Below are 15,661 nucleotides of genomic sequence, written 5' to 3' on the forward strand. Positions count from 1 at the left end.
TCCGAATGCCCAGCATCCATCCAGAAACTGTGTTTTATAGAACGACTCAGAGATTACAAACTACGTTCTCCTGTGAGGACTGCTGTAGCACTAACCACTTTGTAATATGACAAACAAGAATTTAATACTTATATCCCAACCGAAAGAGCTACTTCTAATCTTTTTTTTTTTTTTTTTTTGTTAGTTTTTCTTATTTTATTCTTTTTTGTGTAAAATAAACCTACCCTTGTTCTTGTTAAAATGCCGTAGCATTTTTGAACCTTTTAAATCTTTAATTTCCGGAAGAGGAACGTGGAAGATGAGTTATTGTACATGATGCAGAAATTAACACTTACTCATACTTTTCAAGTTATTGTTAATGGACGAACTACCAGTTCAGTTCACTACTACTCAACATTAACAAATCAATAATGTAGAGAATATTTCAGCATAATAAGTAGCATCCATGCAGTCTCGGAGTTCTTGAACAATTGCACCATCAACGTCTAGAATTTTACAACTAAACACTACTAAGGTAAAAATCAATTCAATTTGAATCGATGAATGCTGCTTTAATCGAGATACAAATATTAATCTTCAAAACAAGCGATTTTGGAATGATTCAAAGCCAGTTTTCGTACAAAAGGTTCATTGGCAGTGGCAATTTTCTATAAATGCCTGGTGTGGCATTTTTAGGAATTCTTTGGTTAGTTCTATTTTGTACAACAATATTCTAATTGGCTATAGATATGTTCATTTAATTTTGATTGCGTTATGCCTGAACTAAGAAATAAATTGCTTTTAACAATATATGCTCTGTAGATCTTTGCCGGTGAATTCATTAAGTTTGTCTTTTTGTAATAAATGATGAACTTGATCGCATGCGGTATTGGTAAAAGAATCCAACTTTGTATGGGTGTCGAAAGCGTTCATTTTAGACAAGTTTTTGAATACTTCAATTAAAGTTTTATCTGACATTTATAAAAAAAAAAGAATTTAGTCCAAGTTAATAAAAGTGTTATTATTTTCTGATTCTGGTCTTTAATGATGTTTCGTGATATGAATATTATCTCCAAAAATTATAACGAAAGTCTCAAACACCGGTCAGAGATATGGAAAATTTATGATCTAAGTCAATAAATTAGTTTTTTAATATGTCAATAAATTTTACAGATAAAGCATGAAACTTTGTGCGTCCACAGATAAGTATTAGAAAAACATATTACTCACTGATACTTTTCCGCCATAGAGACTGTATAAAAATTTAATTTTTCAAAACTTTTTATCCTTTACAATCTTTCATACATTTGTGCGCTTTGTTTGATGAAACTTTGCATTTGGAAATGTAGATTTAATTGCAATAATTAAGAGAGTAAATGCTTGTTCCTCATATTTAGGGCACTCTGTCTAGTGAGTCTTAAAATTTATACAATATTAAAAATATAAAATCCGTTGTTTACTATAAAATGTAGCTGTAAAGATAAAAAGTTACAAGGAAATAATTTTTATGAAGATTTAAGGTCATTTAAATAACTTTTGTATTCAGTAAACTACGTGGAATTTTTTTTTTTTTTTTTAAGGCAGTATTTGGTTTAAACCAGAGGAAATATCGTTCTCGGATACTGCATATTTCGCTTTTTATGTTAAATCTTCGTTGTATATTCAGGGGAATCGATATGTAGATCTTCACCCATTTGCCAATTAAATAGAAAATGTGTTATTGATCTAAAATTACAGTGTCAAACCAGCAGGAGAGTCTCCCCAAAACGTTCTCGCATGCTTTCTAATAAAGGTGTTATCCCAGAGAATGTCCTGTAATGATATGGTCAATGTCGTACAAGGTTCAAGGGTCACGAAATATTAACCTCTGAAGCGTATTCAGCATTTATACTGATTCTATTGCGACATCCTTGGCGAGTTTTTTGATGGTTATTCTCTGTCATGTGGTTAATAGTATCCAAAAATGGAGAATTTGTGTTTTAGACATGTTTTTCCAAACGATTGAAACAGAAATTTGACACAAAACTACACTTGCAGTCATAAAATGCCGTACCAAATTTAATATATTTGTCATTCCGTTTTTGAGTTATCGCATTTACATTTTTATGAAAATATAGACGGACAGGTGGTCAACCCTTTGTCTGATTGAGCACAAACTTTGATACGTTTTTACTCTATAGATGCTAAATCAGTGTATCGAATTTCATTTATCTAGCTCTTTTCGTTTTGTCGTTATCGTGCTAACATTCGAACAGACGGACAGAACAGACTTTCTCTAAATGAAATTTGCTCAAAATTTGATATAAAGACCGTATACCAGATTTCATCGGTGCAGCTCAAAGTGTTTTTGAGTTGTCTTTGTCACAGACAGACGGACATTTTCAAAAAAATGTGTTTTTCGAACTCATGGAAATCTAAAACTTGGAAATTCGTCAAAATCTCCAGTTTTTTGAGGATTACTATTGTTACAGCTTCACACCGATAGATGGCGTATCTGTCGAGTACAAAGTTCCTGTTAATTCTTTTTTTTTGTATGAGAAGGTAGAGTGTGTAAGAACGATGCTAGCACCTAGACGTGGCACCCGATTGTGAGAGGTGTCCTAATCTGTAATAGTCTACATGAAGTGGCGCAAAAAACGTGTCCGAAAATAAAATGGTGTTCACCAGAAAGAAATGAGTAATTATTTGTAGAGAATTACAACTATGATTTCTCTATTAAATGTATATGAGAAGGTAAAAACACTTACAAACTCCAATGGGTAAACTTTTTCTGTTTCTGAGATAACTTATTATCGTGCCCTCCTCCTTCTATGGGCAAGTCTAAATTGTGTAAATTAACAGAACCACGGCATAAAATTCTTTGTGCATATTTAGATTATACATTCGTGCGAGCAATAATTTTAATTCAGAAATAGTATTATATTTCTAAACTTTTATTTTCCAATCGCTTTTTTTTTTTTTTTTTTTCCATTTCATTTAACTATTTCCTAAATTAGTCATAAAGTTTTATTGAACACCGCTATTCTGAAGCGGTTGTTTTTTATTTTTAAAGAGAATCCCAAACAATGATTCAGCCCACTAAATTTTATGACCCTCTTGGCTTGATTTACTAGAAAGGTTTCAGAGGATTTTTTTTACAACTTTTTCTTCTTTTTTTTATCGACATAGTGCGTGAGTTTAAAAGACTAAAGAATAAGGAGGGGTGGGGGGGGGTCCTTCAACGAGGATCTTACATCTCTCCTGTAGCTTGTTTATATCTGAAAGGTTGCGGGTCTGTCAGTTTTGACTGTTAGAACTATCACATATGTTGGACGCACGCATTCTCCTACTCGGCGATTCGAACTGTATCATCCGTTTTTACGATGGTTTCTCATCTTTCGCAGCATAAACAGATCAATCTGCATGTCAGCAGTGCACACACCAGCACATTGTGTGCGCTGGAGTTCGCTTTCCGTGATATCTGGGCCTGAGATTGTTAGCATTCCTTATCCTCCCTGTTCTCTGCAGTAACATAAATTGTGGCAGTAAAGAAAAGAAGAAAAGTAATTCTAGACGTTCCGTGGGTCACTTCCATTCTGTGACTTTTTTTTTTTTTATGTATGTAGCAGGACTGAGGGCTCGTTTTTCAACACGTGACGTACGAGAGTGCTTTTCCTGTTGTGTTTTGTTTGTTTGTTTGTGTTTTTTTCGCTTGTGCCCTCTTCTCTTTTTGGAGGTCAAACATTTCCTGTCCTTTTTTTTTATATATATATTTATATATCTTTTTTTTTATTGAAGAACTGGTTGGTTTTTGGTGCAGTAATAAATAACGAAGCACAACAGTTGGAACATGCCAAGTGTTTTTTCTTTCTTTCTTTTTTTCCTTGACACCTTTTGAGCTAAATGAAGAAAAATTGCATCTTGACTCATATTCGTTTTTACTTATTTATTTATTTATATAATTTTCCGAAACTTGCTGCAGCCACGTTCATTATTGTTTAGTGTAAAGGAAATAATTGGACAAATTTTACTTATAATCGTAATGTTTTGCGATTAGTAATAGATAAGAATTTTAAATAATAAATTAGATTGAAAGTGTAATTGTCATCTTTAATCTTAGAAATTTTTTAGAAAGCACTGAAAGGTTCTGAAATGAAAGTTAATGTAGAGCAAGTATTTGATTTAAATTTATATTGGTTTGAAATATTATATTGATTTTTGATGCAATAATAAATAACGGAGCAAAACTGCTGGGACATGCCAAGTGGTTTTTTCCCCCCTTCCCTTGAGGCCGCGGTGGCATGGTGGTAAGGTCTCGGCTTGTGAGCCGTAGGGTTTCAGGTTCGAGAGCCGATTCCACCGCAGAACCGTCGTGTAAGGGGGTCTGTTGCACGTTAAATCCGTCATGCCAAACGTCCTCCTGCTGGTGTGGTGTGGAGAGGGGAGTGCCCGCTCAGGTGTCGTCCTCGTCATCTGACCGTGGTTCAAAATGACGAGGTCCGTCCCAAAATATCCCTAGTGTTGCTTTACAACGAGACGTTAATATAGCTAAACTAAACCCCCTTCACTTGACACCTTTTGAACTAAATGCAGAACAAATGAACTGAATTCATACAAATGAACTCATATTCATTTGTACTGTTTTATTATTATTATGTTGTTTATTATTATTAAACTTGTTGAAAACCAAGTTAATTATTGTTTAGTGTAAATGAAATAATTGTCCAATTTTTGCTTATAATAGTAATGCTTTGAGATCAGTAATAGATAAGAATTTTGAATATTCATATAATTATTATACTAACAAAAAAAATTCAACTTTAATCTTAGATTGCAAGGAAATCCAAAATTCAATTCCTAACCAATGGAATAATTTTGGAATAATCGAAAGACTGAACGTGAAGCACTGAAACGTTCTGAAATTAAAGTTTATGTAAAGCAAGTATTTGATTTAAATTTTCGTGTAATTATTGTTTTAAACTAAAAAATATATTATCTATGATTTTAGAATATGAAGAATGGGTGTTTCTAATTTTAATATGATTAATTTTCGATAATTCAAACATTGAAGAATATTCTGCTGTTTATTTTTCATTTTATTTCCCTCCTTCTAATTTGTCGAGTGACTGTTGAATGTAAATCAAATATTTGGTTTAAACTTTCATTTAATTATTGTATTAAACTAAAAGTAATTATTCTTTATTCTAAAATACGAATAATGTTTGCCCGCTACTTAAATATGCCTCAATTTTTGAAAAATCGGACATTTGAAAACCATTCTGCTAGGAATAAATTTTACATCCCCGATTTTAAATCCCATTTCGTATTAATTGGGGTTACTTGACATTTCAGTTTGGATCATTCAAGCTCTCTAAAGAATTATTTTTAATGTTTGTGTAATTTTTTAAATTTACCCCACGATTTTTTAATTCATTTAACTTCGTGGGGAATTTTTAGGAATAATCACTCAAGTTAGAAATATCCAAGAGCCACAATTGATTTAAAAAAAAAAAAAAAAAAAAGAGGAAAGTAAATGTAAAACTGATGTCTCCGCATATTCAAAATGTTAAGGGAGATTTGATTTTAAATTTAACAACATTCATTTTTAATACTAAGTTCTATTACTCGGGAAATTAATGATTAGTATTTTAAACTATTTTTTTGTTGCAAACTATCTGTTACTTATATATACATAAGGATATTAGGAGAACTATTTAATTTAGTGTAATGATACATACCGTGTAGCATTTACCAAAAGTCAAGTTGCCATTCGAGTGATACAGTGATGATTGAAGTGAAATGACCGGTTCTGACTTTTGAGAGCTATTACAAAAAAGCGGACTTTTTCGATAAACGTCATTATTATCTTTTCAAAATTGCAACTTGGTACACATATTAAAAAAATACCAATAAATGGTCAATGAAATTTCAGACCGGTGTGATTATTTGACCCAGTAAAAAAAAATTTACAGGCTTCATTTTTTGACAAAATATCGAAGTATTGTAGGATATTTCATTTTGTATTATGTTCAATAAATACAATTTTATTGATCCATAAACTGAAATAATAAAATTTCCTGTAATGCTGTTCTTATAATGACACTTGAAATCAAATGTAAATCCTTAGTAGAGTAGAGCAGATAAATATTTGTTTTAGTAACATATGTCATTCGTTTCGTGTTTGCAGTTATTCCGTTAGATTTATTTTCCAATTTTTATTGGAAAAATGAAAGTATATTTTGGCCTTATTTGAAATTGTGTCAGTTTATAGATATATAAAAAGGAAATATTTGATTGCATTTGTAAAAGCTTGATCAACGCGGATAGTCAAATTTGATTATATAAGAACATCTGAAAATTTTCCATTTCACATTGCAATTGTTTTTAAGTATATACAATATTTGAATACTACCGCCAGAAAATTAGAATTGTCTGTTATATTAATAGCTAAAGCGATTCAAAATATTCTTAATGAAATCTGTTGCCAACCAGTGTTAAAATTAATTGTTGCTACTCAATATAGTTTTCATATAACAAAAAGCTAATATAACTGAATTAAGTTTTAATAAAAAGCAAAGAAATTTGTTGCATGATATTTGTGTTTCTGGATTGCTGAAAACTTTATAATTCCTAAACTTTAAATGTCCGTTTTACTTTCTCTTATACGAAATATAGAGAAAATGTTGTAATCGTCAAAAAATTTGAGTTCGATATTTTGACGAATCTTCCTTTTCAGACTTTCCTCAGTTTGAAAAACACATGTTTGGAAAATATCTATCTGTCTCTGAAAAACTAACTGCTTTGAGTTACACTGATAAAATTTGGTATGCTATCTTTGTACTAAATTTGTAGATTTCTGTCAAATTTTTAGCTGAATCTCTTCAAAAGAAGTTTGTCTGTCCGACTGTTCTAATATAATGTAGCATTATAACTACAAAATAAAGAGAGTTAGTTAAATAAAATTGGGTTCACAAATTTAACATCTATAGCGTAGACACATATCAAAGTTCAAACGAAATCCGGCAAGGAATTGAAGGTCTGTCAATTTGTACTGCAGAAGCATGTACACACGATAATTCAAAAACACAATGACGTAAATATATCAGATTTGGCTTGAGATTTTGTAACTACAACTGTAATTCTGTGTCAAAATTTCGTTTCAATTGATTGTGTGGGTGGTGGGGAGGCACCTGAAATATAAATTTATCTTTATTAGAGAGTATGTGCAAAGTTTTTGGGGCGACTACCCTTGCTTGTTAAGCATGCATATAATCAAAATATGGGTGATCCGTTGGCCACTGTGGCCTGGTGCTAAGGTATCGGCTTCGGAACCGGATGGTTTCAGGTTCGAGACCCGATTCCACCGAAGAACCGTCGTGTAAGCGGGTCTGATGCACGTTAAATCCGTCGGGAGCAAACGTCCTACCACTGGTGTGGTGTGGATGTTTGGAGAGGGGGGTAGCAGTTCAGGTATTGTTCTCGCCATGTGACTGTGATTCAAAACTACAAGTTATGCCCCCAAAAAAATCCTTAGTGTTGGCTTAAAAGACGAGACGGTAATAAAACTGAACTAAACGGTTTATCTGCTACTGAAATAGTTCTTGAGATAAAGACATCTGATTTATCTATTTTTCTATACATTTTTGCGACATAATAAATAATAATGCTCATTTTAGCTAATTTAAATCGAATTTTCATGTGAAATAGGAATAATTTTTTTCTCCTTAAATGGAGAAAGCTGCTTGTTATCGAAATGCATTATTAAGTGCTCTGTTTTTTTTTGTTTCCCTTCCCCTTCCTCTTCTTGACGGTGAACGAAAATGTTAGGCCTCTTCCGCACCGGATGTGAAGTGGTTATTTTTCTGGAGTCTTCGTTCCATCTTCTCATCTTCACTTCACCCGCACGCCTCTTTTCCGGAGGCTGCGAAAATCTTCCTCAGATAAGTTTGGAAAAATAAGTTTAGTGGAAGACGGAGATTTTAGAGCACGTTTCGAAGAGGAATAAGAAAAATATACACAAAAGGGAACTATTAATATTTTCGACTGTTTAGGTTTGATCGGCACGTTCGGCTTCAAATATTCTTTATTTAGTACTTTAAAAAAAATCAAACTTTTTTTTCTTTTTATGTATGTATATAATTTTTTATATTTTTTAAACATTTTTGAAATATCGTAGCAAAATAAGGCGAGTCTTTTGAAATCTTCCAAAGTTTTTATAATATTTTTTTACTTCATTTTTTCCTTTAGTGTATTTATGAGAGCAAATGGATCGATGTGATTTTTTGACTCGATAAATAAATAAATTTTGCAGGCTTCATTTTTCAACATCGACCAAGTATTTCATTTTGCATTATGTTTAATAAATACAATTTAATCGATCCGTTAACTGAAATAATAAAATTTCCTGTAATGTGAAGTTGTTTTTGTAGTGACACTTGAAATCAAATGTATATCCTTAGTAGAGTAGAGCAAATAAATATTGGTTTTAACATGTCAGTCGCTTTTTTCGTATTAGCAGTCATTCATTCCTTAGGATTCATTTTCCAAGTTTTATTAGAAAAATGAAAGTATGTTTTTGTCTTATTTGAAATTGTGTTAGTTTATTGATTACTATAATTGCTTATCAATATTAAGGACACTTGTAAGCATCATTATTTGCTTAATTATTTGGAAAAAAGGGATAACTGTATATGTTTTTGTTTTTTTCTAATGCAGGTTGATAATTTCGATATTTAATTTTTTTTTTGGGGGGGGGAGAATGATAAGTAAAATATTATTACCAAATATTGTGCGATAATCTATGTTTCTGCTTTGTAAAAATAAAGGGTAGGAAAAGATAATAAAACATCGAGAATTATTTGAAGTTATCCTTTTAGTCACTACCTGTTTAAATTCTTTAAGGATTAAAAATTCAAGGTTTTCTTCCTTCTTCTGAAACCAGTATTTTTTTATTTATTTTTATTTAATATATAAATAAATGATCTTTAAGTGACAAATATTCCGTAGACTAAAATAACAAAACATTTAATTGAAGGGTACTTACAAAAGAATTAGTTATAGGATTTCACGTATAATCGTAAATTGACTGGACCGCTGCGACAGTATTGGCAGGAACTAATGTTGAGGGCCATTATCGGCCACCGTACAACCCTTCCCGTGGGCAATATCTCTCGTCATCGGTGGGAGTAATCGACTCCACATCATTTCTGTACACACCCGGGTGGCTAGAACCAACCACCATGTTGGAAGCTTCTCATTTTCATATCTGTGGTGCTCCCCAGCGGAATTCACGTATATTTGTTTCAAGTAATTAAAAAAAATTTTTTTTAATTAGAGTTACAAAATGTTTTAGTACATTCTAAGTATTTATATACTAAGTTTACTGGGGTTGTTAGCTTCTAAATCAAATCAAATGTGGGGGGAAAAAAGTAGGAGTTGCACATTTAAAGAAATGTTTTTTAAAAAAAACTTTAGAATAATATCCCAAAATATTAACAATGTTTAATTATTTGAATATGTTTGAATATATAGCTCTTGAAAATCGAATGAATAAACATTACATCATTTGAAAATCTCTCTCTCTCTTTTATTGTAATTTTGTCTTTACTTCATAGTGTAAATACTTTCCTGATTGAAAATTCTTTTGATTATTCTTTTAATTAAAAAAATTATTGTATCTTAAAATCTAATCCAATAATTGAGATCCAAAATATGAAATGACTTAAGATAAGATTCGAACGCATGACCAGTGACTTGATGGATTATATAGTCATTGTCAGTCGTTCTAAGAATACGCAGATTATTTTTTTATTTTGTACAACGATTTATTTAATGAACAAATGAACATAAAAGCAAAAAACATTCAATAACCTTTAATTAAAACGAGCGAGTATCGTTGAGAAAGACGATTACGAAAGATATGTTGCAAAGAAAGGCAATCGAAAAATCATTTCTTGCCTCTTTTGTAATAGAATTTTATTGAAGTGATAATTTATAATTTTAGATTATCTTCTTTGTAGGAAAAAGATGGACGAGAATCAATGGTGGGAGCTTTTTGATCGCGAGAATTCGAGATTCTATTACTACAATGCGACCAGCCAAAGAACGGAGTGGCACAAGCCGCAGAATTGTGACATCATTCCTCTCGCTAAGCTTTGGGTGAGTTACTTTTCTGTTTGTAATTTATACATGTAAAAATGAATGCCTGACATACTGATCTATAGTTTTTACCCCATTTTTATGAAAATTGGTGTATGAATTCTTTAACTTTTCATTGGTCGAAAATTAATTATATGTTGTTAAGCAAATATTTGACAAGTTTTTGTTACTTATCAGCTATATCTGACAAAAAATATTATTCTCACAGAAATTATTTTTTACTCTTTTTTAAAATTTAAAAAATGTACATTTTTAATGATATCTTTAAAATATTTTTCTCATTTAAATATTTTTTAAGTTAAATTACAATACAGTTTGTACCAATGTTTTTATAATGATGTTAAAATTCAAACGAATTTTATTGTTTTATCAAACTATTCAATCGAATATCTATATTAAAATTAAAATTTAAAAAAAAATTGCTTCTATTAGACCTTAATACGGAAATTGGATTGTCACATTCGTTTTATTCTATAATATATATATTTTTAAATTTGCATGCGCAAAAACTTGTAGCGTATTCATATTTTTCAGTTTTATCAAATGTGAAATTTTAAATAAAAGCATTCCTTATTCGTAGTTTAACTGCACGAAAAGCCAATATTCTGGGGAACAAGCTGGTAACAGAGTAAATGTTATATTTTGTAATATTTGTAGATCATATAATTTTGCTTTAGGGTGCTCACAGTAAGAAATATGCTCATAGATTAGATCAGATAGAAGAAAATTCTGCACTAGTTAGAGCATTCGTCAATAGACCCATCTCTTTCATTGTAAATGTTGTAATCCAGCAGATATCAGAGCGGATTAGCCGAAGTTCATTTAAAAAACGCATTTTAATAGGAAAATATATATTTACTTCATAAAATATACATAAATATGTTGAACATTTTATTACAAAATATTCCAAATCCAAGCATTAAGCTTATTGTTTGCGTAGTACAAAGGTCACTGACATCGGCATGCAGTGTCTTGTTTTCCTTTTCACGTCCCACAATCGGCTTTCTGAAAGCACCTTACTTCTGGAGGTCCGGATCGACAATCTGCCGGATTATACAAAGACCACTTTTATCTTTATAATCGAAACTCATTATCAAATCAGCGGAAATATATCTCAACTCTCTCATTCGATATTTATGAATTTTGGTTGCCTTGACAAAAGCACATTTGTTTTCTATAATATTATTTTTCTTTTGATAGAGGTTACTCTTCGGGGGGGGGGGGTCCTATTCACGTGAAAATTTTGATGAGAGATCACTTACTGGTTTACTGAGAATATTAGTTATTATTTGATTTCAAATAAATCGTTTAGATATTACTTCATGATTTTACCATGCTTCCGCCAAAATATCTGACATTAAAGCCATGTTATTTTAATTGTCTTATATATGTTCTGATCATTGTGTACATGCATGTTCCTATCTGATAGAGATCCATTAGAAATGTAAATACTCGGTTAATCTTTTTTCTAAATTTCGAGATATTGTAACTTCACTTTTTTATTTGTCTTGTAAACTGCACAGGTATGAAAACAGAATCCTTTTCCGGAATCCTTTTAAAAATAGGGACGATTAGATTTATATGAAACAGTGAAAACGGTTTGAATTTCAGTGCAACAATCAAATAATAAAAAAATAAAGGAATAATATATATATATAATTGCCACAATTTTGGAGAGATTCTCACGATTATTAAATTAGCATCATTAAAAAGACAAGTTCTTAATTTTGAAACGATATGAAGCTCATTTTTTGTATTAGAATTTTCGAAAATGAAAACTCCAAAATTCAGCTTAATTTTTAATTAATTTAATTCTAATTAAAATTTCCACAAGACCATGCTCAGCTGCACATTCCTACCCTCCAGGACATTTATGTACCAAATTTAGTGGCTTAAACTTTCTGGCTTACTCAAAGTCAACACACACATTCATCTTGGTTATTAATAGAGATTACAACTAAAAGACGATTGATGTTGCAGATCATTTATTGCAATATCTTTCTTAATATTCGTTTTTAGATGAGCGTTATCGAGTTGGCTGGGACAAGTGCCTGTAAAGGGAAGGGGAGGCTCTGACACTTTAATCGTCATTTCAATGTTCACATACTTATTGATTGAAAAAACAGCAAGAAATTCAAAATCATACATTGGTTACTTAATATATTTGAAATACAACAAAATTCATTTGTAGATACGAAATAAAAATAATTAGGCTTTTTATGAGTAAAGTAACTTTTTTTTCCCGATAAATATTTTTTCACCACTGCTCAGCTGTTAGTTGAGAAGCTGCCACCACTTTCAAGTAATACTACTAGCCATCCATCAGAATCAAGTGTCCAAATAGTTATCAAAATTAAGACATGCGCCTTTATTTTTCAAGTCGAAAATAACAGTTGTTCGCCAGTCTCAAGTATGCTTTGATTTTGTTTGGATTTTTCTGGCTTAAAATCCATGGTTTTGACTATGCTACGCCAAACCAAAATTAAAATCATATCAATGTAATATAGTCAAAAACGCATAGTGTACAAGAGTACTTAAAGATACAAACAAGACTTAAATGAATGGATAAAATTTTATAGACTTTGAAAATGTAAAAATTTGAGCATGTGGTATCTTAACACTGTATATGTTTTACGGTTCGGTATTGCAGACAGGTTTAGTAGCATGCAGTTTATTGTTCATTTCAAGGTCCCATTGAGTCTGCCATTTGGAATAAATAAGCATTTTAGTGTGCTTCTTTATGTCGCTTACAGGGATAAATATAGTTGTTGGAATCCTCGCCAATTTGGTAGTTATGTCCCATACTCATTGCCCGAAATTCCCACATGAGAAGGTATCCAACAAAAGAAAATAGTAAAATCACGGGATGTCAATTTTTTAAAAATATCTAGAACAATACCAAAGGATGATTATGAGGAGGGAAATAAAAAGATTTTAGTAATTGTAAAACACTTAGAAATTTTTCCTGAATGTAGTGTAAATGTTAAATCATGTTGCTCACATTCATTGATTTTATTTATCTGAACACTTTCATACCATTTGCTGTCTTCGAATACCACTTACACAAATTTAACCTTGTTTCATCCTGTTATTTATTTATTATTTGTGGGCACGCGACATTGGTAAGAGGTAAGAAAAACGAAATCTTTCTAATAATCTTGTTAACGGTTTCGGCAAACCATTCGTGACAGCATTAAAGCGGAACTGTTTGACGATAAGAAGAGATGATGTTTCTTTGCCGAGGGCGCCTCGAAGATCGTGTGCAGCTACTGTCTTTCACAACACTTTCAGTATGCCTCGGGGATTTTTTGGCTTACTCGATCTTTATTTCTTTTCGTGATTTATTCGTTTTGGAACGGCTTTCAAAACCCAGATATGTTGGACGATTACTAAAAATATCAAAGATCTTCCTTTCGATATTAGCCATTCGGGATTTCAATCTTGGGAATGATTTCTTCACCACTTTCTTACCTACTTCTTTTCTTGCACAGTGAGGTGTTGTTTAACATCGAAATAGTGTGGTAAAAGACAAAATGTGCAGAGATATAACATATGAAATTTCATTTATTTAGCCTTTTTTTAACTAAATCATTTACATACATATTGTCAGATAACCATCATTTTGAGGAATATGATACAGAACTACAATTTTGATAATGATTTGCTAAATTTAGTTCGTCTAGTTCGCTGCATTTTTGTTTTCTTATTTACCAAGTAAACAAAGAAAAAGCATTGTATTCATTAAAAAAATGAATTTCGAGATTTTGACAAATCAGACTTTACCAATTTTGAGCACAGCTTTGTAATTATGACTGTCTTTGTTGTTTCTTATGGCACTTGTCATGAACAAGCCCGCTATTACGAAGACAACGATTTTAAGCCGTTGGGGGGGGAGCGTCTCTTGTTTTTATAGTAGCGCCATCTAGGGCCAAGAGAACGACTTAGCTACACACACGTCACAACCCTTCATACGGGGCGAACTTCATTCATGCATTACATTCACTCTTCTACAGATTGTCATTTAGACCTGAATCAGAGAACGATCACCCCTGATCCAGTACCCCCAGTGGTGTTACTCTCAACATGGCGGACTTGGTGGCCACGACAGATTTATACTCGTGTCAGCCACCAAGCACGCGGGGAATCTTCGGCCGGCGGGGTTCGAACTCGCAACCTAAGGGACGCGATTCCAACGCTCTACCAACCAGGTTATCCCGGCCCTGTGTCTGTCTCTAAACAGGATGATTGAAAATTCCTTGAGTTGGATGGATGAAAATTAATATGTGGTCTTTGCATCAAATTTGTAAATTTTTATCATTGAGCGAAATCCATTCACAAGAAACTTGAATGTCTGTCTGTCTGTCCAAATGCAAATGAACAAGATAATTACGAACGCAAAGAAATGGATCGATGAAGTTTGATGCAAACTTTTTAGCATTCAGTGACATTCGGTATCAAATTTTGAACCAGATCGGGTGTTCAAGCGGCCATCTGTCTCTCTGTACATTCGCATACATGTAAACGCAATAACTCAAAAGTGCGCTGATTTCGATAAATGAAATTTAGTATATGAGATCTTGTTACTAAATTGTACTTTTGTGTCAGATTTTGGTTTCAATGGATCGGAGAATAGCTATCCAAAATGTATACTTGATTTTCTTTGTTATATTACGAAGCGCCAAACACCCATGTGGATATTTCTGCAAATAAAAATCTTACTACCTTGTAACGTTCACTGCCTTGTTCAAGGTTTCTAATGTGTATACAGGAGGTAGAGGTTGGGGAAACATCTTTATCCTTTAATAAGTTATCGTATTTTCATATATATGTATATCTAGGCAGTCAGATTTCTTGTGAACAGATATCGCCCAAAATTTGATTAAAATAGGCAGTTTTGATATATAGACCGCCTGCCAAATTTCACCCATCCGATTTGTTGTGTGTGTGTGTGATTAATTTTGTTCGCAGGTGAAAAAAAAAAGTACAAACTGTAACTAGATTGGAATGAGCGAGGATAGAACATGGGATCTTGTGGTTCGCAGTCCAGTAACATGACCATGATACAAAAGCAATTGCTCGTGCAGAGTAGTTGTTAACTGGCTTATAAGCTATTCACTACAAAACATAGTTCCAAAAATGGTGTAGTATAATAAAATCTAAAAAAATTCCAAATACTCGATATTGAATTTTTTAAAACAATTTTACACTTTCTAATTGTTTTTAAACAAGAAAGTAAATGTAACAGTAAATAAAATGAGATGAAAATAATGTTATGAAAAGCATATCATTTTAGCAAAATAATTCTTTTACGATATTCTTTAATGTATTACCGAGTATTTATTTACTTTTTTGAATAATAATTATAAATAATTTTTTTTCTTTCCAGACTTTGAAGCAGAATACAGAAGTGCGTGATAATGATGACTCTCGTCATGTTAAGAAAGAATCGGTATCGACTCAAACAACAACCAGGGGAATCGTAAGTGTATTCCTTGTTTATTATTTAAAACAATTGATCAAAATAAACAAATAATTTTCAGCATTC

At 31.8% G+C, this 15,661-nt stretch overlaps 1 protein-coding gene across 4 annotated transcripts in view; it reads left to right on the top strand.

Annotated features, from left to right (window-relative positions):
• Positions 1-15,661, top strand: part of LOC129984275 (rho GTPase-activating protein 39-like) — a 171,524-nt gene that overhangs the window by 139,260 nt on the left and 16,603 nt on the right. For all 4 annotated transcript variants that reach the window (XM_056094119.1, XM_056094118.1, XM_056094120.1 and 1 more), the window contains 2 exons: positions 9,978-10,116; positions 15,503-15,595. In XM_056094119.1, the coding sequence (XP_055950094.1) occupies positions 9,978-10,116; positions 15,503-15,595 (232 nt within the window). The remainder of the gene's footprint in view (positions 1-9,977; positions 10,117-15,502; positions 15,596-15,661) is intronic.

Source organism: Argiope bruennichi, chromosome 9 (genome assembly GCF_947563725.1).
Source record: "Argiope bruennichi chromosome 9, qqArgBrue1.1, whole genome shotgun sequence".
NCBI classification, from domain to species: domain Eukaryota; kingdom Metazoa; phylum Arthropoda; class Arachnida; order Araneae; family Araneidae; genus Argiope; species Argiope bruennichi.